At 39.7% G+C, this 22143-nt stretch overlaps 1 protein-coding gene across 1 annotated transcript in view; it reads right to left on the reverse strand.

Moving 5' to 3' along the window:
* Positions 1-14690, reverse strand: part of LOC139444820 (EGF domain-specific O-linked N-acetylglucosamine transferase-like) — a 28221-nt gene extending 13531 nt beyond the window's left edge. The window contains exons 1-8 of the mRNA XM_071225786.1: positions 14654-14690; positions 11530-11716; positions 10244-10335; positions 7682-7793; positions 6300-6400; positions 3996-4100; positions 2520-2626; positions 369-472 (exon numbers count right to left, since the gene is read on the reverse strand). Of these exons, the coding sequence (XP_071081887.1) occupies positions 369-472; positions 2520-2626; positions 3996-4100; positions 6300-6400; positions 7682-7793; positions 10244-10335; positions 11530-11715 (807 nt within the window). The 5' untranslated portion in view covers position 11716; positions 14654-14690. The remainder of the gene's footprint in view (positions 1-368; positions 473-2519; positions 2627-3995; positions 4101-6299; positions 6401-7681; positions 7794-10243; positions 10336-11529; positions 11717-14653) is intronic.
* Positions 14691-22143: the final 7453 nt, after the last annotated feature.

The raw sequence follows: 22143 nt of genomic DNA on the forward strand, positions 1-22143 counted from the left end.
GTACCTTCTAATGTATCAACGATCTGAATTCAAAGTTTGATTATTTAATCATTCCACACAAAAATGTTTTGTTACAGAAAGGACATGTAACCATGGTAACCCAAGTGCAGACAGGAAAGCTTATAAAACTTATAAAAATTATTTTTGTACTATATATTTAATCATCTTTCCAAACCAAGGAATACATTGGCTCTACTAATTCATTTATTTTGTCACACTTCACAACTTTAAACTTTGACCTATTTTGATATTGATATGACTAACACTGTGTAACTTGGCCTGACCTTTGACCTGTGACCCATGGGCTGACACAGGACCACAGGCAACCATGTTGTTTTTACTAACTTACTGCCGACATGACTACCTACCGTGTCCCACATGACGATGTTGACGTCGGTGGAGAAGGAGTTGTTGAAGTGTTGGCTGAGGTAAAGGTTGACATAGTCGCAGAAATGGTGGAACATGTTCACGCCTGTAAACAATCAACTATCGTCAACAGCTATTTGATTGGCATTCTGGAAGTTGGTGAGTAAGTAAGAAAACGTACAACTTTATGGATAACGACTTCTTGTTTATTGCATATAGCGATGTTTTGATGTAGATTCTTACGCCGTTATCAAGCTGGAGTGAGAACAACCAAATGATGAGAGGTATATATGTTACAGGAAACAAGTATAATCAGTGATTAAGTCTAATGACTGAAAATTTCAGTGATTATGTCTAATAACTGATTCACTCGGTGGTTATGTCTAATTACTGAAATGAACCAAGGGATTTCATACTTGTTTACTGAAAGCATATCCCTGCCTTGTTTTTATAATGTGTGCTAGTTTTGAAATTAGATTAGCTATCAAAGTAAATATAACCTCCTGTAACAAGACACCTTACACAAAAATCACAGAAATAAGCTTAAACAGTTCAATCTTTTATTTCATAAAATGGTATGGCGTGAATGGTATAACCACCAAGTGAATCAGTTATTAGACATAATCACTGAAATTTCCAGTTATTAGACTTATTAACATTGACAACAGGTACTGTATTCGATGTAATATGCGCCCTGCTCTAATAAGCGCCCACGGCGATATATATTGGCTAGTGAACAATCCCAATTATCACCCCTTCCTATTGATCAATATACACAAGACTTATTTATTCATGTATAATACGCACTCGTGTGTTATACGCACCCTTAATCATGGGCAATTAAATTCTGGAAAAGTATTTTTGTCGTATATAAATATTTCAGGCTGTCATCATAAACCACAAAATTTACGATCTTTCAACTGTTTTTTTTTTACCAAAACAATATTCTAATGAGCATGATAAGAGCGCCCTATTTCTAATTTTGAGAGCAACCTGGGCGCTTATTACGTTGAATATGGTAATCAGGGCGCCAGATAAAGGCTGTATCGGTGTATGTAGGATAAAAATATGCATGATACGGTAGGCGATAATTTAGAAAGCATATCAGATATGTATCACAGCATACATATATGGTCTAACGGTCTTTCTAGACATATTTCCCTAAAATGATATTCTGATTTCAAGCAGCGTAATTTCTTAAGTATAGTGCACACTTTTCCCCAAAAACACAGCTGTGTGAAGGGGATGTGCATTATTCACGCCATAATGAGTTTTGATGGTTTTTTCCCCCCAACGCAAAAACATTACCGTGACCACATAACACTGGAAATACCATGTCAACAAATCCATACTGAAACCCCTGAGATTGAGTATATGCTGGTATTACAAGTCAATCTGACTGCTGATGGGTCATAATGACATTGAAAATATTGTGACCCTCTGACATACTTTCAATTCATACAGTGGAAATGGCAGTTTAGAACCTACCTTGAACAATCAAACACTTGACTATAGACCCACTGTCATTCTCTATGGCATAACAACATTATATTTATATGAAAAAAGAAATAGCTGGCCTCAGACAAACACTCCCCTCCTCCCTTCAATTTTTTACGGGGCGGTCAGGTAGCCTAGTGGTTAAAGCATTTGCCCGTCACGCCGAAGACCTGGGTTCGATTCCCCACATGGGTACAAAGTGTGAAGCCCATTTCTTGTGTCCACCACCTTGATATTGGTGGAATATTGCTTAAGGCGCGTAAAACCAGACTCACTCACTCATTCAAAGTTTTACCATGATCCAGGAGGACATTAGGAGTGCCATGTTTAATGGGCTGTTCAATCTGTGCAAAATGATTTGGAGTGACTTGTGATAGCCTTAATAACATTATTTATTTTGCGTTAAAAAAAATTCCACAATCTGTATATTGATCCTAGCTTCCCATGATTTGACCCCAAGTTCAAGGCCGATGTGTGTTTCAGTTCAGTGGTTAATGTGAAATTTAAAAGGTGGATTCATGCTGATATTTTGCTGTTTAAGTGACAAGCGGGAGGTTGGTCAGCATGCAACAGGAGAACATCCTATGACTGATATTGATTATGTGGGCAGTCAGGTAGAGTAGGCTAGCTTTTCTGAACCAAGGGAGATAACTCACCAGCATCAAGCTTGATGAGGTAGGTTGGCTTCTCGATGATGATGTCGCAAACACCAGAGGTCAGAGGTGGGGACTCTAACGATGTGAAGTGTTCAACTTCAGCATACCTGGAAGAAATAATTCAGCAAATGTCTTTTGTATCTATTCGGGTTTCTAAAAACCTGTTTCTCATTTGTTTAGCATGTTCAGGAAGCGGTGGAGTAGCCTAGTGGTTAAAACATTTGACGTCACGTAAAGGTCCCAGTTTGATTCCCCACATTGGTACAATGTCGGAATCCTATTTCTGGTGTCCCCCAACGTAATATCACTGGAATATTGCTACAACCAGGGTAATAGCATCATCTGGATGAACAAAAAACTGTACGAGCCTGTATTTGGTATTAACAAAACATTACATGTTCCATGTCATACTATGTTTACGACATACATTGTTTTTGACAAAGTTTTTGACAGACTTTGATGGAATAGAATCCTATCCTATTTCTTATCAAACTTTGATCAAATTTTGAAGACGTTGATTTAATTTAGCCAATCAGAATGCAAGGAATATTTAGCCCTTTTCAACCAAAAGTGCATAGATTCAAGTCAAAATGAACTACTTTAGACTGACAAGATGTTGGAAGAATTAATTGCCTCCTCAACATGGCAATACACAGAATACATATGACAACAGCAAAACATTCTTCGTCAGTAGCATCCATCTTGGCAAGATAATTCCAACCCAAACTTTGATGAGCATAAACAGCCCAACTTAGACTGAGAAAACTTGGTCAAGTTTTCTTTGACCAAGTTTTTATAAAAGTTTTTGATAGTGTAAAGACACCTTTACAGTATCAAATACTTTGATAACAAAATTGGTCAAAGACTTTGTATTTTGTGTATCGCCATGTTGAAAAGGTGGCGTCGGTGTAGGCAAAGGCATATATTTGGTCCCAAGAATGGCTGCTCGTTGTTGAACCAAATTGATTAACTCTTCCAACATCTCTTCAGTCCTAAATAGTGTGCTTGACTTGACTCTATGCACTTCCCGTTCATAAGGGGTAAATGTTCCCTGCATTCTGATTGGCTAAATTTAATCAATGTCATCAAACTTTAAACAAAGTTTGACAAGAAATAAGATTGGTTTCTTTTCTATAAAAGTTAGTCAAAAACTTGTTACACTATCAAAGACTTGGTCAAAATGGACTTTGATCAAGTTTCGTATCAAAGGTTTTGATAGTGTAACAGGGGCTTAAGAGTCAAATAACTTCCTGTGAAGACATAGCAGAGTATGAAAATTTGGTTTGTAAATACATGCAAAAAAGAGGCAAATGTTTTGTAAATTTCAATCTGTTAAGGTACAGTGAAGATCCAACTTGGGTTAGGAATTGAAGTACGCAAAAATGAACAAATGTTTTGTAAAAGGCATTTGAACCATGTAAATGGAATATTCATTTTGAATCAAGTCACATCAATTCAAACATTGCCCTGACTCACCAAGACTGCAGTGGGCTCTTGTGGTCACCCTGTCTGGCCAGCGAGGCTTTGTCCAGTTGACAGTGACCTCCAATCTTCCCATTGTCCAGGAGATCCTCACGGTATCTGGAAACACACGACAATGTCATTACCTGCTACCAGGAACTCAAGGGCTGGGACGAGTTCAAATTTACCACCCAGATAACCCAACCCCCTATCATAAATGCTTAGTTTTACCAGAGATCTATTATATGGTGTCTGGTTTTACATTATCACACTGAATGCAAAGTTAAAATACCTCAGAATTAAAGAAAGTGTATTTCTTAAATATATTCCCAATCATGAACAAAATAATTATTTTCCCCCCAATTTTCTTGTCATGGGCACACAGAATAGAATCCCAGCTAAATTTCTGCATGTATAAAAACGATCTGATCAGGCATTCACTGAAGCTGACTGAAACTATATTTTTACCGGTACTTAAAACTCAGAAGGCATGTGTGCATAGTCAGAAGGAGTTGCTAACATTAGCGACTTGAAGTGTAACCATGGAGTTTTAATTCTATTGTCATTAAACAACATATCATGTGACTAACCACATGTCTGGGTGGTCCTGCGGGTACATGGGTCCTATACAGGACCCACCCGACCCAGGTCTTCACCTCCCAATCTCATTAAAATCAGATCTGAGTTCTCTCTATCGCTAAACAAAGATCTGAGGACATCCCATTACAGGTCACGTCAGAACAACCTTTCATCCAACCAATCAGAGTGTCACTTACCAGATCATGAAAGTGACAGACGGAAAGTGTTTTCTGATCATGCAACCTCGAAATATTTAACAGAGGGTATTCCGAACGACAGTTACGGGTTTTATGATTTTATCCATACAATCTAGACCATCTGTAAGCCATTCCAGAATGTTCTTTTTATCAGTTTTAAAATTCTTAACCGAGAATACGTCAAAATATATTTCGAAGCGTAGTCGCCAGTTTGATTTTGTGACGTAAAGCTCGAGAAAGCTGCCTTCTGATTGGCTAATGTTGATTTCTTGTCAGTCATTTCATTGATCGGTCAGTTTCGCGAGAGTTCGTTCTGATGTGACCCGTAATGGGATGTCCTCAGATCTTTTTTAGCGGTAGCGAAAACTAAGGTCTGATCTTAATGAGATTGGTCACCTACTGATGGCTATTTGGTATAGCTGTTCTCAGTCCTTAGTTTACACAACTGCTGTACATCCACATCACATAAAGTTCACAACAGTTCTAATCATTAAAACAAAGAATATAACAAAACCATGAGATACTTTTGTTTCCTGAGATGGTGTATTCACCACTTACTACTTAGTGGTTGGATTAAAAAGTGAGAAAGGCTGATCTTGAGGCGAGTGTCAATTTTCAAAAATAAACTGCTGAAGTAAGTGTTCGTTTGTATTTGTTAGGTGTAGTTTTACATAATGATCAATCATTTGAGAATTGACTTTCACTTTGTGTGAGTTCATTGGACTACCAACCTCCATAGAGTGAGCGCCAAACTATATAAACGTCGGAGCTTGCAACCTCAAAGTGGGGCACGGGTGGCCCAGTCGTCTAAGGCGCAGCGATTTGCTGTGCAGAGTTGCGTCCCTCAGGCACGCCAGAAACCTATCATTGTGGGTTCAAATCCCGGTTCACCTCGATTATGTTTCTAGGTTTGTCAGCACCATACCCGTGCCCGTGGGTTTCACCAAAGTGGTAAACGTCTGAGACCTGCTTCACTTCGGGCTTTTCTCCCACATTAAGCTAACACGCCGTGATATAACTGGAATAATGTTAAAAGCGGCATAAAACCAAACTCACTCACTCACTCACTGCGACCTCAAAGGATATAGGCCAAGATCTATACACAATTTTATTTAGTATGTGTGACTTCATGTTTAGCGAGGATATTCGTGAATGATCATGCAGTCAAACTGTGACATTTCTCAATGTATACTAAAATGCTGAGCTCAAGATCAAAGGGTCTAAATGATCAGAAAGAACGCCTCTGTACGTATTCGTGCTAGGGAAATCCCAGGGGTTTCCCAAGGAACGTGGAAGTAGTCTGTTAATGTTTACGTCATTTCGAGAACACAGTCTCGTGAAAAACATACGAACGTCAAATTGCAGCGATCATACGCTTATGAATGTCAATTTCATGGTCAGATGACCGACCACTCATCCAATTGAAAAGCTGAATATCGCTTAAACTTCAAATTAAAAAATCATTTCCAAACCAATTCCCTCCCCTGAAACCAGCCTGACAGTGTCACGTGTTATTCCCGAGGGTCTGTGATTAATGTCCTACCTGTTGTTGCTCTGCTTCATGTTGGCGCCGCGGAAGTCCAGGTAGAGGTTGGTGGCGCGGCAGTACCGTGTGTGGTCCACGCAGCGCAGCGAGGAGTCATCCTGTACAACATGGACAGTCATTACATCTCCGGGTAGAGTAGCGTCATCTACTTCACCAACACTTAAATAACATGGCTGGAACTCTTTTCTGTTCAAACGAGGTGCCCCAATCGGGATTCCGGGTTAGAATTGGTCCCCAGCATCTATGCAGGCTCTAAGAGGTGACCAAATGGATCCGTTTGTCAGCCTCCATGACTTTGTTGATTGTGTGTCAACTGCCCTACGGTGTCGATAATCGCTCACAACATCGATCACAGGATTGTCTGGTTAAGATTCAATTGTTTTAAGAATACCATCATTTGGTTGAAATATTGAGTGAGCCATTAAACAACGAACAAATCAATCTAGAGCAGTAGGGTAGCCTAATGGTCAAAGCGTTTGCACGTCATGTCGAAAGCCTGAGTTTTATATCCCCACATGGGTAAGTGTGAAACCCATTTCTGGTGTACCACATCATATTACTGGCATATTGCTAAAAGCATTGTAAAGCCATACACACTTACTCCTTAAGTTCAACCAGACAAGAATGTTCATGGTGAGTGAGTATGGTCTTACGCCGCTTTTAGCAATATTCCAGCAATACACCTGAAATGGGCTTCACACATTGTACCCATGTGGGGAATCGAACCTGGGTCTTCGGTGCGACGAGTGAACGCTTTAACCACTAGGCCACCCTTCCATCCCTGTTCAGGCTGAAGTGACTGCAGTAAGATTCAGTACAGAGTTGTTCTATGTTAGCTTCCCATAGGAAAGCAACAGTACAAAACACAGTGAACATATTATTAACACCATGCACTAGGATTATCTAGGCTAGCTCACAGGCTCATAATCGGCCCACAATTCGCCGCAAATAGCTATAAATATTCCAAAATTGGATTTACAAATTAACTAATTCATCATGTTATTCAAAAATTGCCAGCAAAGGGCAATTAGTTTAGAATACTGGACAAATTCCTGTTGGGTTCAGAACAAGAAAGACCCGTGAAGATCTGACCAGAATAGGTCTTCAGCAACCAATGCTTGCCGTAAAAGGCTACTATGCTTGTCGTAAGAAGCGACTAACAGGATCGGGTGGTCAGGCTCGCTGACTTGGTTGATGCATGTTATCGATCCCAATTGCGTGGAACGATGCTCATGATATCAGTCACTGGATTGTCTGGTCCAAACTCGATTATTTACAGACCGCTGTCATATATCTGGAATATTGCTGAGTGTGGCAAAACAACCAAATCAGAACAAGAAAGGTTGAGAAAATGGAATATTAGCTTGATTGTGCCTTACTTTGTGAGCAGGCTTGCAGTAGTACTTGTACTCCGCCTTCCTCTCCTTCACCAACCCGAAATCAGCCTGCTTCCAGAATATCTCCAGGTTACTCTCCTCCCTGCTCACCCGCCTGGAGTATATCATGTATATCATAGAGACTTGAGAGGGGGCAGTATATCATGTATATCATAGAGACTTGAGAGGGGGCAGTATATCATGTATATCATAGAGACTTGAGAGGGGGCAGTATATCATGTATATCATAGAGACTTGAGAGGGGGCAGTATATCATGTATATCATATAGAGATCGGGACAGGCCAGTATATACATGTATATCATAGAGACTTGAGAGGGGGCAGTATATACATGTATATCATAGAGACTTGAGAGGGGGCAGTATATCATGTATATCATATAGAGATCGGGACAGGCCAGTATATACATGTATATCATAGAGACTTGAGAGGGGGCAGTATATCATGTATATCATAGAGACTTGAGAGGGGGCAGTATATCATGTATATCATAGAGACTTGAGAGGGGGCAGTATATCATGTATATCATATAGAGATCGGGACAGGCCAGTATATACATGTATATCATAGAGACTTGAGAGGGGGCAGTATATACATGTATATCATAGAGACTTGAGAGGGGGCAGTATATACATGTATATCATAGAGACTTGAGAGGGGGCAGTATATCATGTATATCATATAGAGATCGGGACAGGCCAGTATATACATGTATATCATAGAGACTTGAGAGGGGGCAGTATATACATGTATATCATAGAGACTTGAGAGGGGGCAGTATATCATGTATATCATATAGAGATCGGGACAGGCCAGTATATACATGTATATCATAGAGACTTGAGAGGGGGCAGTATATCATGTATATCATAGAGACTTGAGAGGGGGCAGTATATCATGTATATCATAGAGACTTGAGAGGGGGCAGTATATCATGTATATCATATAGAGATCGGGACAGGCCAGTATATACATGTATATCATAGAGACTTGAGAGGGGGCAGTATATACATGTATATCATAGAGACTTGAGAGGGGGCAGTATATACATGTATATCATAGAGACTTGAGAGGGGGCAGTATATCATGTATATCATATAGAGATCGGGACAGGCCAGTATATACATGTATATCATAGAGACTTGAGAGGGGGCAGTATATACATGTATATCATAGAGACTTGAGAGGGGGCAGTATATACATGTATATCATAGAGACTTGAGAGGGGGCAGTATATACATGTATATCATAGAGACTTGAGAGGGGGCAGTATATCATGTATATCATAGAGACTTGAGAGGGGGCAGCATATCATTGAGACTTGAGACTGGGCAGTATATCATGTATATCATATAGAGATCGGGACAGGCCAGTATATACATGTATATCATAGAGACTTGAGACGGGGCAGTATATACATGTACATCATAGAGACTTGAGACGGGGCAGTATATACATGTACATCATAGAGACTTGAGAGGGGCCAGTATATACATGTATATCATAGAGACTTGAGAGGGGGCAGTATATACATGTACATCATAGAGACTTGAGAGGGGGCAGTATATACATGTACATCATAGAGACTTGAGACGGGGCAGTATATACATGTACATCATAGAGACTTGAGAGGGGCCAGTATATACATGTATATCATAGAGACTTGAGAGGGGGCAGTATATACATGTACATCATAGAGACTTGAGACGGGGCAGTATATACATGTATATCATAGAGACTTGAGAGGGGGCAGTATATACATGTACATCATAGAGACTTGAGACGGGGCAGTATATACATGTACATCATAGAGACTTGAGAGGGGGCAGTATATACATGTACATCATAGAGACTTGAGAGGGGGCAGTATATACATGTACATCATAGAGACTTGAGAGGGGGCAGTATATACATGTACATCATAGAGACTTGAGACGGGGCAGTATATACATGTACATCATAGAGACTTGAGAGGGGGCAGTATATACATGTACATCATAGAGACTTGAGACGGGGCAGTATATACATGTACATCATAGAGACTTGAGACGGGGCAGTATATACATGTACATCATAGAGACTTGAGACGGGGCAGTATATACATGTACATCATAGAGACTTGAGAGGGGGCAGTATATACATGTACATCATAGAGACTTGAGAGGGGGCAGTATATACATGTACATCATAGAGACTTGAGAGGGGGCAGTATATACATGTATATCATATAGAGATCGGGACAGGCCAGTATATACACGTATATCATAGAGACTTGAGAGGGGGCAGTATATCATGTATATCATAGAGACTGGACATTTTGTTGGAGACTAGATATTATTTCAGCTACAGCTGCTAAAAGCAGAACTTGTATTTCTATTTAAAAAATAAGAGCCTAATTATTATTATTTTTCTAAACCTATGCAACAATATATTTTTGTGGCAGACAATTTCTTTATTTTTCAACAATCTGAAGCATAATTATTATGTTCAAGTCTTTTCTGCGACCAGTATTTTTTGATAAACGTAAGGTATCTTGACACTCACCTCTCCTTGCTGCTGCAACGAGGGGTGCTCATCCTCTGGTTCTCCGGACACGACTTCTCATAACCCCAGCAACGCTTTGACTGTGTAGCAGCCTGAAATATAGTCAGTCAGCATGGAGAATGTCTCAAGTTTAAAGTTGCAGAGAGTATAAGTTATCACGGTTTTCTCAAATGCTGACACTTCAGAACACTGTTAACCCCGAGTAGCAATGGATGCATTGACTGGCTGATTGACTGGCTGTATAATTATCACATGAAGCATGTTAAGTTCAACCCTCTCCCCGAGGAAAAGGTGTTAACTGACTATGTAAGTCTAGTTCCCACCTTTGCCGAAATCGGCTGGAAGTTTCAGGATTGTAGCACTACCAGTGGCTATTATGAGTTATGTCCCTTCCATGTACCTCCTATTGACCAATCAGATTCCACCTATCATATTACTTGCATTTGCTTCAAACAAAATGGCGGCGCCCAGTCAAGGCGATCTGATCAATAATCAAGATCTACATTGTAATAAAAAGGGTCTTACACTGCGAAGTGCATCAAATCACGTGAGCACCTGGATTAAAAACATGAAAAGATTTGCAAAATATCTGTCAACGCCAAGTTGGCGGTTAACATCCTTTGCAAAACCTGCAGTCTGCCGAAACCTGCATGTTGAAATACAAGTTGTTTACGAACAGGATATCTAGTTCTTTACATGATTTTAATTAGACTATTCATAGACTCGTTAGTCCAGCCAAAATGTAACTCCGGATTTCCAGCCTAGTTTGGCAAGGGTGTACACTGGACTTTTACAGTCTGTTAACTCCCTTGCCTCAGGAAGATGAGTTCAACTGGCTTTTGTCTATATAATTTCACACATAAACCTGTAAAAGATGTTTTGTACTTGTCATTTATACTACAACCAAAACATTCTAAGACAACAAAAAACCAACTACAGTGTCTTTCTGATATGTTACCGTGGTTACCATGGTAGTGATTTATCTAGATCTACTCAGAGACAGGTATTTGGCCCCAAAATCCGCAGCAAATGTCAATAAAATTCCCAAATAGCAGGACAACATATAGAGGTAGATGCTTTGATGATTAGTTTAACATGATTGAATTTAATGTTAACATGAAGCGTAAAAGACCTCTGAAAAAATAGAAACTTTAAAAAAACTCAATTTTGGTTAATTTTATTTCATTTTCAAAATATGCTTGCCAAGGGCCCGTAGTTTGGAATCGTAGACAAATCCCTACATGGTTGTGTGTCATACATATCATCATTGCATTTATTCCCCATACCTTATAAGGACAAGCTTCATCATCCTGGCACCGCTGTTTGATGTGAGGATTATTCCTGAAGAAGTAGGGCACGTGTTCCGGGGGGAGTCTGAGGTCCCCCCAGTCAGCAGCGCCCCCTACTGTCACCAACACCAATGAGAACACCACCAGGGGAAGTAACTGAGTATGCATGCATTTTCCCAGCATTCTGTGGACAAGGTAGAAATAATCAAGTCACACTGCATGTTAATAACAACTTCAGAGAATTATTTTACAACATATATTATCATGATGATGTTTATCAGACTGTAGTACACTGTAATACCATGTACAGTCAAGTCTCGTTAATCCGACACTCGTTAATCCGACAATAAGCTTTATCTGACACTAATGATGGGGACCGATTAAATCAGTGCATTTAGACCTGTTAATCCGACACTCTCGCTTTCTGATTCCGACACACCTAATTTGCAACGAATTACCGAAATCACTCATTAATCAGTCTTGTTAATCCGACACAGTGATCAGCGTACTTCGTAGTCATCTGCCCGCATGTTTTGATGCACGACGAGTGGGCTGGTAGCTTCATATTACAATGGCTGCAGTGATAAACATGCTTAACAATAAACAATTAATGAACACTTAGTGTTTGTATCATTATCTATCGTGTAGTTGTCCGATTTTTTATCACGAACGCTGATACAAAATTTATCCGACATACTCGTTAATACGACATAATCATATGCAACCAACCATGTCGGATTAACAGGACTTGACTGTTTTCTGGTTGTGAGGTCACCTTCACGTTCATTGAGCATGTTAAGTGAGTGAGTGTTGTTTTACGGCAGAGTGAGCATATGCTTAGGCAATATTTCAACCATATCACAGCAGCCATTAATAAAACACAAACCAGGGACATGCAAGCCAATGGTTGGATGCATTAGCATGTCTGCATCTGAAACAATCACTTATGTAATATGTAATTGTCACTATGCTGCTGATATATGGATGAAACTTTCAACTTGGAAACTATATAGAAGGCAGAGTTAATTTTAGTAATGAACACATATTGTTTGGATTTAAAAAGAATAATAACTATTCACTCAATGCAGTAATTAGGGCAACAAAATCTATGCTTTACAAATTTAACATAAAAAAGTAAAACCAATTATTTTACTAATTCAAAATTAATTGCATATTCAAATTGTAATTATGCAAGTTTCCATGTCTTCTTTGCATTTATTATTAAGAAACCCTGTATAAAATATGATATATGATCTGTCCATGCTACAAATATGCACATAATGTTTTTTTAGTCGTTATTTTTTAATTTGGTCCTTGGCCCATATGGAATAAACTATATCTTACTATAATTATTATGCCAAATGTAACAAATGACCCATGCACACTACGTATGAAAATGAAATGTAAAACAAGATGGGCAATGTAATGTCAGACATTATAACCAACCAATCCTCATTACCGTATTTGATGTAATAAACACATAGGGCACTCTCAAAATTAGAAATAGGGGTTCTTATTAGAATATAATTTTGGTGAAAGAGTTGAAAGATCATAAATTTGGTGGTTAAATTCTGACAGCCTGACCTGATACAAAAGCAAAAGTCTGTGTGTATTATACACGACAGATATATTTTTGCAGAATTTAATTGCCTGTAATTAAGGGTGCATATAACACACGAGTGCGTATTATACACGAATAAATAAATCTTGTGTACATAGATCAATTGGAAGGGTGCTAATAGGGATTGTTCACTAGCCAATATCTTAGCGGGTGCTTATTATAGCGGGGCGCTTATTACGTCAAATATGGTACTTGCCGCTTACAACAGATCTGCCCTACACACACATCGATTGTCTGTCCTATAGATGATATTTACATTGTACATGTTGTATGACCCTCATATAAATCCTTAAGCTTGTCAAGCTAGCAATGTTTGAAAAGACTTGTGATAATTTAGTTATACCATGCACTATCCATTGGCAAAAGATATTTTTTTGACATACAGTATGATTTATAGCTGGTTTATACATAAGATCATCTTTTATTGTTTTCTACATTCAACACCATCATCATTTCAGATCAATAACATTTTTGCAAAAATTAATAATACATTTCACTTTGTAACATATAGTCAGTTTTTGGGGTAGCATATTGTAATGGTTTCACTAAGTCATGAGGCTCACGATCATAATGATGCTTGACATATCTGCCAGCACAGATTTTGGATTTAGTGTTAACTATATACACTAAACAAAGTTATACTGTATTCTTTTACTAACATCTCATCTAAGGTTGAAAATTAAGTTTTAATATCACTATTATCACATCTATTCAGAAAATTAAAGACATCATTCACTGCAAGATGCCTGAATAATGTGCATTAGGAACATGCATTAATTATGTCACCTGTTCATGCACTCAATCTGTTAATATGCTCAATCATGTTAACATGGTTAATGACAATGAAGAAAAATAAATTATACATTTTCTTACTTGTTCTAATGTTTCATGTTTTAACCACATACCAACACAAAAATTATACCTAATTATCATGTTTATCATACAGAATTTAAAGCACTTATAGAACCCCGGTTTTTGCTGTTTGTTAAATTTAGTTAAGTTAATATGTTTCAGTGCATTCCATTTACTGAAGAACATTTTAAAAGTGTGATTGTAATTTCTTTTTCAAAATGATATTAAACGATTAAATCAATTTCACTCTGCAAAAGAGTAACGTACATGTACCAAATACATCAGTAAAAAACTAAATGGGAGGTGCATTAGAGCCAGACAACAAACACACTCAACGTGTTACAAGTAGCATTCAAGTGTTATCCGCAAATGACATTTAAACAACTTAAAGAACAAATAAAACCGCTTTCTAAGTGTGGACAGAAGTGACGTGCGATAGCTACGTTGTGACACGGACCTATACAGTCAGTGGCTTCGTGCATTTGACTTTGATTTGAGTATCGATCACGGATCACAACAAGAACAGATCACTTGCACAAAACAACGTGACAACATGAACAAAAAACGTATAAGTGCATAAAAAACAAATGCTAAGAGACCGAGTAGAGATATAGCGCTGAGATCATGAACACTGTGACATGTAAACACCTTTGTTGTCAGCCCCCTCATGCCTCGTCGTCTATCCACGTTACTTCCTGATACGCGCAGATACTTATGCGCAGTAAACGCCCAAGCTCGTCACAACAGATTTTAGTATTAATAAAGTGAGGGTTCGATCCCGTGTCTCACTAAACTTTATTCAACAATTTTTTTTTCCACTCTTACTTATTGTAGTTGGAAGGGAAAACCATAATATGACGTGTGTGTTTTCTGACTGACGTTAATATATATTATGTCACAACTGATATATATAGTTCCCGATGTTAAACTCAAATCCACTCTTAACAAATCGACCCGTTAAGATCCGGGGTAGACTAGGTCTTCAGCAACCCATTCTTGGCTAAACGGGCGAGTATGCTTGTCGTAAGAGGCGACTAACGGGATCAGGTGGTCAGGCTCGCTGACTTGGTTGATGCATGTCATCGTATCCCAATTGCGTGGATCGATGCTCATGATGTAAATCACTGGATTGTCTGGTCCAGGATCGATTATTTACAGACCGCTGTCATATGAGTGCGGCTTAAACAACAAGCAAACTTAACAAATCCCACCCCATACACCCCTCTAGTCTCCTCGATTATCCAGCGGATTACATCTACAAGCCATTATGGCTGGAGATATAATACACTGGATAACCAGAACAGACTATGTTTAATTCAATACAGAGTGGACTGTGTTCGTTATAGCTAGCAGAGACCATAACATATTTATTGCCTGTGCATTGTTATAGAGAGTAGAGCGTGTTCGTTATAACCGGAGTTGACTGTGTTCTTTACAGCTAGCAGAGACCATAACATATTTATTGCCTGTGCATTTTTATAGAGAGTAGAGCGCGTTCGTTATAACCGGAGTTGACTGTGTTCTTTACAGCTAGCAGAGACCATAACATATTTATTGCCTGTGCATTGTTATAGAGAGTAGAGCGTGTTTGTTATAACCGGAGTTGACTGTGTTCTTTACAGCTAGCAGAGACCATAACATATTTATTGCCTGTGCATTTTTATAGAGAGTAGAGCGTGTTCGTTATAACCGGAGTTGACTGTGTTCTTTACAGCTAGCAGAGACCATAACATATTTATTGCCTGTGCATTGTTATAGAGAGTAGAGCGTGTTCGTTACAACCGGAGTTGACTGTTCTTTACAGCTAGCAGAGACCATAACATATTTATTGCCTGTGCATTTTTATAGAGAGAAGAGCGTCTTCGTTATAACCGGAGTAGACTGTGTTCTTTACAGCTAGCAGAGACCATAACATATTTATTGCCTGTGCATTGTTATAGAGAGTAGAGCGTGTTCGTTATAACCGGAGTAGACTGTGTTCTTTACAGCTAGCAGAGACCATAACATATTTATTGCCTGTGCATTGTTCTAGAGAGTAGACTGTGTTCGTTATATACAGAGAAGATTTCGACCGTGTTCGTTATTAAGAGATAAGACTTTGTTCTTTATATACAGAGTAGACCGTGTTCGTTATTTAGAGATTAGACTGTGTCCGTTATATACAGAGTAGATTATGTTCGTTATATACAGGGTAGGCTGTGCTAGTCACATAGCGACAAGCCTGTGTTTGTGGTAACCAGAGTAGACTGTGTTAGTTGTATATAGAGAGTTGACCGTGTTCGTTATAACCGGAGTGGATTGTATTCGTTATGTACGGAATTGATCTCGACTGTTTTCGTTATATACAGATTCGACTTTGTTCTGTCTCTATAAGAGTAGACTGTGTTCGTTATATAGAGATTAAACTGTGTTCGGTACACGTAGACCAAACTATGTTCGTTACACACAGAGTAGACTGTGTTTGTTATATAGAGAGTAGACCGTGTTCATTATATACAGAGTAAACTGTTCGTTATATACATAGTCAGGTGTGTCCGTTATATACAGAATACAATGTGTCAGTGATAACCTCAGTGGACTGTGTTCGTTATATACAGGGTAGACTGCGTTAGTTATATATCGAGGCGTAGACCGCGTTCCTTATAACCGAAGTGGACTGTGTTCGTTACATACAGAGTAGACTTTTCGTTATAAACTGAGTAGAATGAGTTCGTTATATAGAGAGTATATCTCGTCGACAGTGTTCGCTGTACACAGAGTAGACTGCGTTCGTTATATACAGAGTAGGCTGTGTTCGTTATATCCAGAGAAGGCTGTGTTCGTTATATCCAGAGAAGGCTGTGTTCGTTATATCCGTGCGTGCGTAACACCAACAATTAACTGCCCCGCGGATTCGCCAGTTAGAAATGTTCGCATCAGCAATATGCCGTGTAGGCTATCTGAAAGGGCACTACAATCAAACAAGGTAAAATGTATACCCCGGTACAGTCTCTACGTGTTTAAACATGTGGGATGTTGACAGACCGACTGCTCCCCGGGAACTTCCTAAGGAGAGCCCACGTGGCACAGCAGAGGTAGCACAGCCGTCGACATCAGCTGGGTAGGGACGGAGGGGTCCGAGATGGGAGTGGGGGAGTGGGCATGCCGGCTGTGTCATATGAATTGAGTTTAATTTCCATGAGATCCAAAACGACAGTTGGTTGAGTCAGTTCGTGAAATGTATTTTATGTCGCTTTTAGCAATATTCTAGCAATATCACGTCTGGGGACATGAGAAATGGGCTTCACACATTGTATCCTTTTAGGAATCGAACCCGGTTCTTCAGCGTGACGAGCAAACGCTTAATGCTTGCCAACCGCTCCTCAAAACCGGCATATGAGTGAGTATGGTTTTACGCCGCAGTTTGCAATAGTTCAGCAATATCACGCCGGGGGACATGAGAAATGGGCTTCACACAGTGTATCTCTTTGAGAATCGAACCCAGTTCTTCAGCGTAATAGCTAACGATTAATGCTACCAAACCGCCCCTCTAAACCGGCATGTGAGTGAATATAGTTTTACGCCACTTTTGGCAATATTCCAGCAATATCACGGCAAGGGACATCAGAAATGGGCTTCACACGACGTACCGTTTTTAGAATCAAACCCGGGTCTTCAGCGTGACGAGCTAACGCTTAAACTACCCAACTATCCCTCTTAACCGGCATGTGCGAACATAGCATTAAGTGAGTCGATCAAAAGTTAGGGGGGCACGGGTGGCCCAGTCGTCTAAGGCGCTGCGATTCGCTGTGCAGAGTTGCGTCCCTTGGACACGCCAGAAACCTATGATTGTGGGTTCGAATCCCGGTTCGCCCCGATTATGTTTCTAGGTTTGTCAGCACCATACCCGTGCTCGTGGGTTTCACCGAAGTGGTAAACGTCTGAGACCTGCATCACTTCGGGCTTTCCTCCCACATTAAGCAGAACATACGCATTGAGTTGGGGCACATTCATGCTCCTCGTGGGGAACAGAGGCGTGTGTGAAGAGAATGTGTTTGGCACATATGGCAGATGGCACATTTGTCAAAGGAAGACAACAGGTTTGCTCACCTCTGGCAATAAACATAACGGTATACACAAGAAGACGGACGCTAGGGTAGCCCAGCAGTCCACGTGTTTGCTTGCCAAGACTTCCTGGGTTCTTTTCTCTCGAAGTGCATGCCACATAAACCATCACTGCAATAATATGCAGCGTTATCTATATCCAATCAAAATCGATATAAATATAAACATATATATTTTCTTACATAGTTGTTCTAGTTTATTTATGTATTCATTGTTTTTTTAACCTGTTTGTACTGTTTACATTATATTGATAAGTAGCGGACAACAACAAGAGACCCTTACTCGATACAGCTAAACCTCTTTATACCGAACGGTGGCGTTAAACAGTTCCGACATGCGCCAGTGTTTTTTTTCACGCGTACTGAAAAAGCCGGGTTATCAAAACAATGCATCACACACAGGTAAAAAAAGACTGATACACGTAACCTCAATATCTACCTGTGTCCAAATAGTTCGCCACGCGACAATGAAATGCATCTTCTAAGAACAGGTGAACGACAAACTTACCTGGTGTACATTTCAACATGCAGCTCTCTTACGCATCGGATTTACCGGAGTATGTTACCTGCGCGTTTGCGGTGCTTCTGGCATTTCAACAAACCGGCCCGTGAGCCGTCACTCTCACTTTACTCAAGCCTATTATGCCCTCTGTTTGCCAACAGTAACGGTATGGTATGGGCCAGCCTCTTTCAACAAGTCGAGTCCCAATTATACGATGATGTCGAGTCCCTGATGCACACGTTAAATGTTAGAACTGCCCTGCGCTAGCTTCAATGTGTTGACACATTAGACCAAGTCAAAGGGTCTAATTTGTCCATTTGAACACGCCTGTTTCCCGACCCGAATACTCGTATGCCTGTCGTTGCTGTACGCAAGCCACCCTTGACAGATAACGGGATATTGGCAGCCCTTAGAATATGCTAGGCATTGTTTGGAAACTATGATACACGAAGGTGATAAATCATTTATGGTTAGTTTATTCTCCATTTTGGGTAAGGTGGCTTTGTATTGTAAAGCTGATCGATCAGTATAGCTCATAGTATATTGATTAGTATTGGGAAAAGCGCCGCGTTTATTTTAACGTGTGTAAATTTTATATAGTAAATAGTTCATTCATATCACATAAATGCCGGCTGTCTTTCCACAGGGCAGGGTTTTATCGTCACCGGCAATAGTCCATCGAGTGCAGTGCGTAATATATGATGACAGATTTGATACCCCCCACAAATGATTGTCAACACCTAGTAAATAAACTTCATCCGATAAACGTTCCGAAAAAACACGAGAATGGGTGATAAAAGAAGCCACTAAAGTCGGGTATTCAACATTTTCAGAATTTGGGGATTGGGGGTTTGTCTTAAAACTTAAGGAATTAAGTTTTTATCCAATATCGACATTTTGAACCGGTCCCTCGGAATGGTGTTCCACCGCTCTTAGCACTATGCTAGCAACATGACGATGGAGGAACGAACACGGGTCTTTACATATTGTCCCCTCGTGATCTAACTATAACTATTGGGGGTCTAACTATCATCTAATATATCACTCGCGATCTAACTGTAACAATTCGGGGTCTAACTATCATCTAATACAGCACTCGCGATCTAACTGTAACAATTCGGGGTCTAACTATCATCTAATACAGCACTCGCGATCTAACCATAACAATTGGGGGTCTAACTATCATCTAATACAGCACTCACGATCTAACTGTAACAATCCGGGGTCTAACTATCATCTAATACAGCACTCGCGATCTAACTGTAACAATTCGGGGTCTAACTATCATCTAATACAGCATTCGTGATCTGACTGTAACAATTCGGGGTCTAACTATCAACTAATACAGCACTCGCGACCTAACTGTAACAATTCGGGGTCTAACTATCATCTAATACAGCACTCGCGATCTAACTGTAACAATTCAGGGTCTAACTATCATCTAATACAGCATTCGCGATCTAACTATAACAATTCGGGGTCTAACTATCATCTAATATATCACTTGCGATCTAACTATAACAATTCGGGGTCTAACTATCATCTAATACAGCACCCGCTACCAAACTATAACAATTGGGGGTCTAACTATCAACTAATACAGCTCTCGCGACCTAACTGTAACAATTGGGGGTCTAACTATCATCTAATACAGCACTCGCGATCTGACTATAACAATTGGGGGTCTAACTATCATCTAATAGAGCACTCGCGATCTAACTATAACAATTGGGGGTCTAACTATCATCTAATACAGCACTCGCGATCTAACTATAACAATTGGGGGTCTAACTATCATCTAATACAGCAGTCGCGATCTAACTGTACCAATTCGGGGGTCTAACTATCATCTAATACAGCACTCGCGATCTAACTGTAACAGTTCAGGGTCTAACTATCATCTAATACAGTACTCGCGATCTAACCATAACAATTCGGGGTCTAACTATCATCTAATACAGCACTCGCGATCTAACTATAACAATTCGGGGTCTAACTATTATCTAAAACAGCCCTGGCGATCTAACTGTAACAATTCGGGGTCTAACTATCATCTAATACAGCACTCGCGATCTAACTATAACAATTCGGGGTCTAACTATCATCTAATACAGCACTCGCGACCTAACTATAACAATTCGCGCCTAACTATCATCTAATACAGCCCTGGCGATCTAACTATAACAATTTGAAGCCTAGCTGCGGTAACCGTACCTCTCTACTGCTCCTACAAACGATTTTGATATTGACGTGTCGCTACACACAGCTGCAAGCTGTCACTTTATGCTTTACAAATAGATCTCCGATCCAAATCTGCAGCACACTCTATATGCTTCATCAAAGTGCATGCGCCATGATCTAACGACAAAATGCAACCTTCACTTCCTAAGACACTTGCTTTCAAATACGGTACCTATATTTCAGATCGTGCTGCTATGTATATTGTATTTCTGGTGTCCCCCGCTGTGATATTGCTGGAATATTGCTAAAAGCGGCGTAAAACCATACTCACTCACTCACTCACTCACTCACTTTGTATATTGTATAATTATTTACTTATCGAATTGGAAACCGGACCGGTAAAAACATTTTATCCGTCATCGCGCACAGCTATGGCGCCCCAAACCAGTACACACTTGATGATTCCAACACGATAAGTACATAGACAGTTGCATGATCGAAAATATAAGTACATATATATTTGAAGGCAGGTGTACATTATGACAGGGTTAGTGCGGTAGGTTTTGAATCAGAATATTTTCGGAAAGACTATGAAACAGCCCCTAGCTTTGTGTAGCGACAAGTCATCATCTAGCATTGTTTAAATAGAGAGCAGCAAAGAGATACGGTTACCGGAGTCGAGCCACCATCTAATAGCGACCTCGCGATGTCACTAGAACACTTCTGGTGAAACGATCATCTGATAGAGGCCTCGTGATCTAATTATGACAGATGATACCTGTAAATAGGATATTTCTTGCGGCAGTGTAATGTGCCGTAGACAGTATTTTCTCACCTTTAAATTAAAATGGCACCACCACCACGTCTGAAGCTGATGGCGAATGTGTAGGGGATATCTTCAATTTATTGTATTAAACTGATCAATGGCTTCACATAGACTCGCCGCGTTCAGAGGATATTGAAAATATGATACACCATACACTATTTCCACACCAACATGCTGTTACATTGACATACATAAACAATCTAAGAGTCATCAGGAGATGACATATCCCCCGATCTGGTGCAATTCGAAACTGGCCTTCAGCGAAAAAAGTAAAATACTGTTTAGTATTTTTAAAAATCCCGATTCATTAAAAGTGTCAGTTCACCACTAGATGGATCTGTATAGCAAGTTTAGTCACGAAATGTTCAGCGGTTTTGGAGTTCTGTTCCGGAAACGAGCACTAGCCTCGTTTTCAGGATAAATCCAACTTGTCCCGAAAACATAAAAAATTAAAGACAAATGAATAAAAAAAATCATCAGAAAGTGTCAGTTCACTACTAAACGGATCTGTATAGCAAACTTTAAC

This window comes from Haliotis cracherodii, unplaced genomic scaffold (genome assembly GCF_022045235.1).
Source record: "Haliotis cracherodii isolate W230 unplaced genomic scaffold, xgHalCrac1.p SCAF_6, whole genome shotgun sequence".
Lineage (NCBI taxonomy): Eukaryota > Metazoa > Mollusca > Gastropoda > Lepetellida > Haliotidae > Haliotis > Haliotis cracherodii.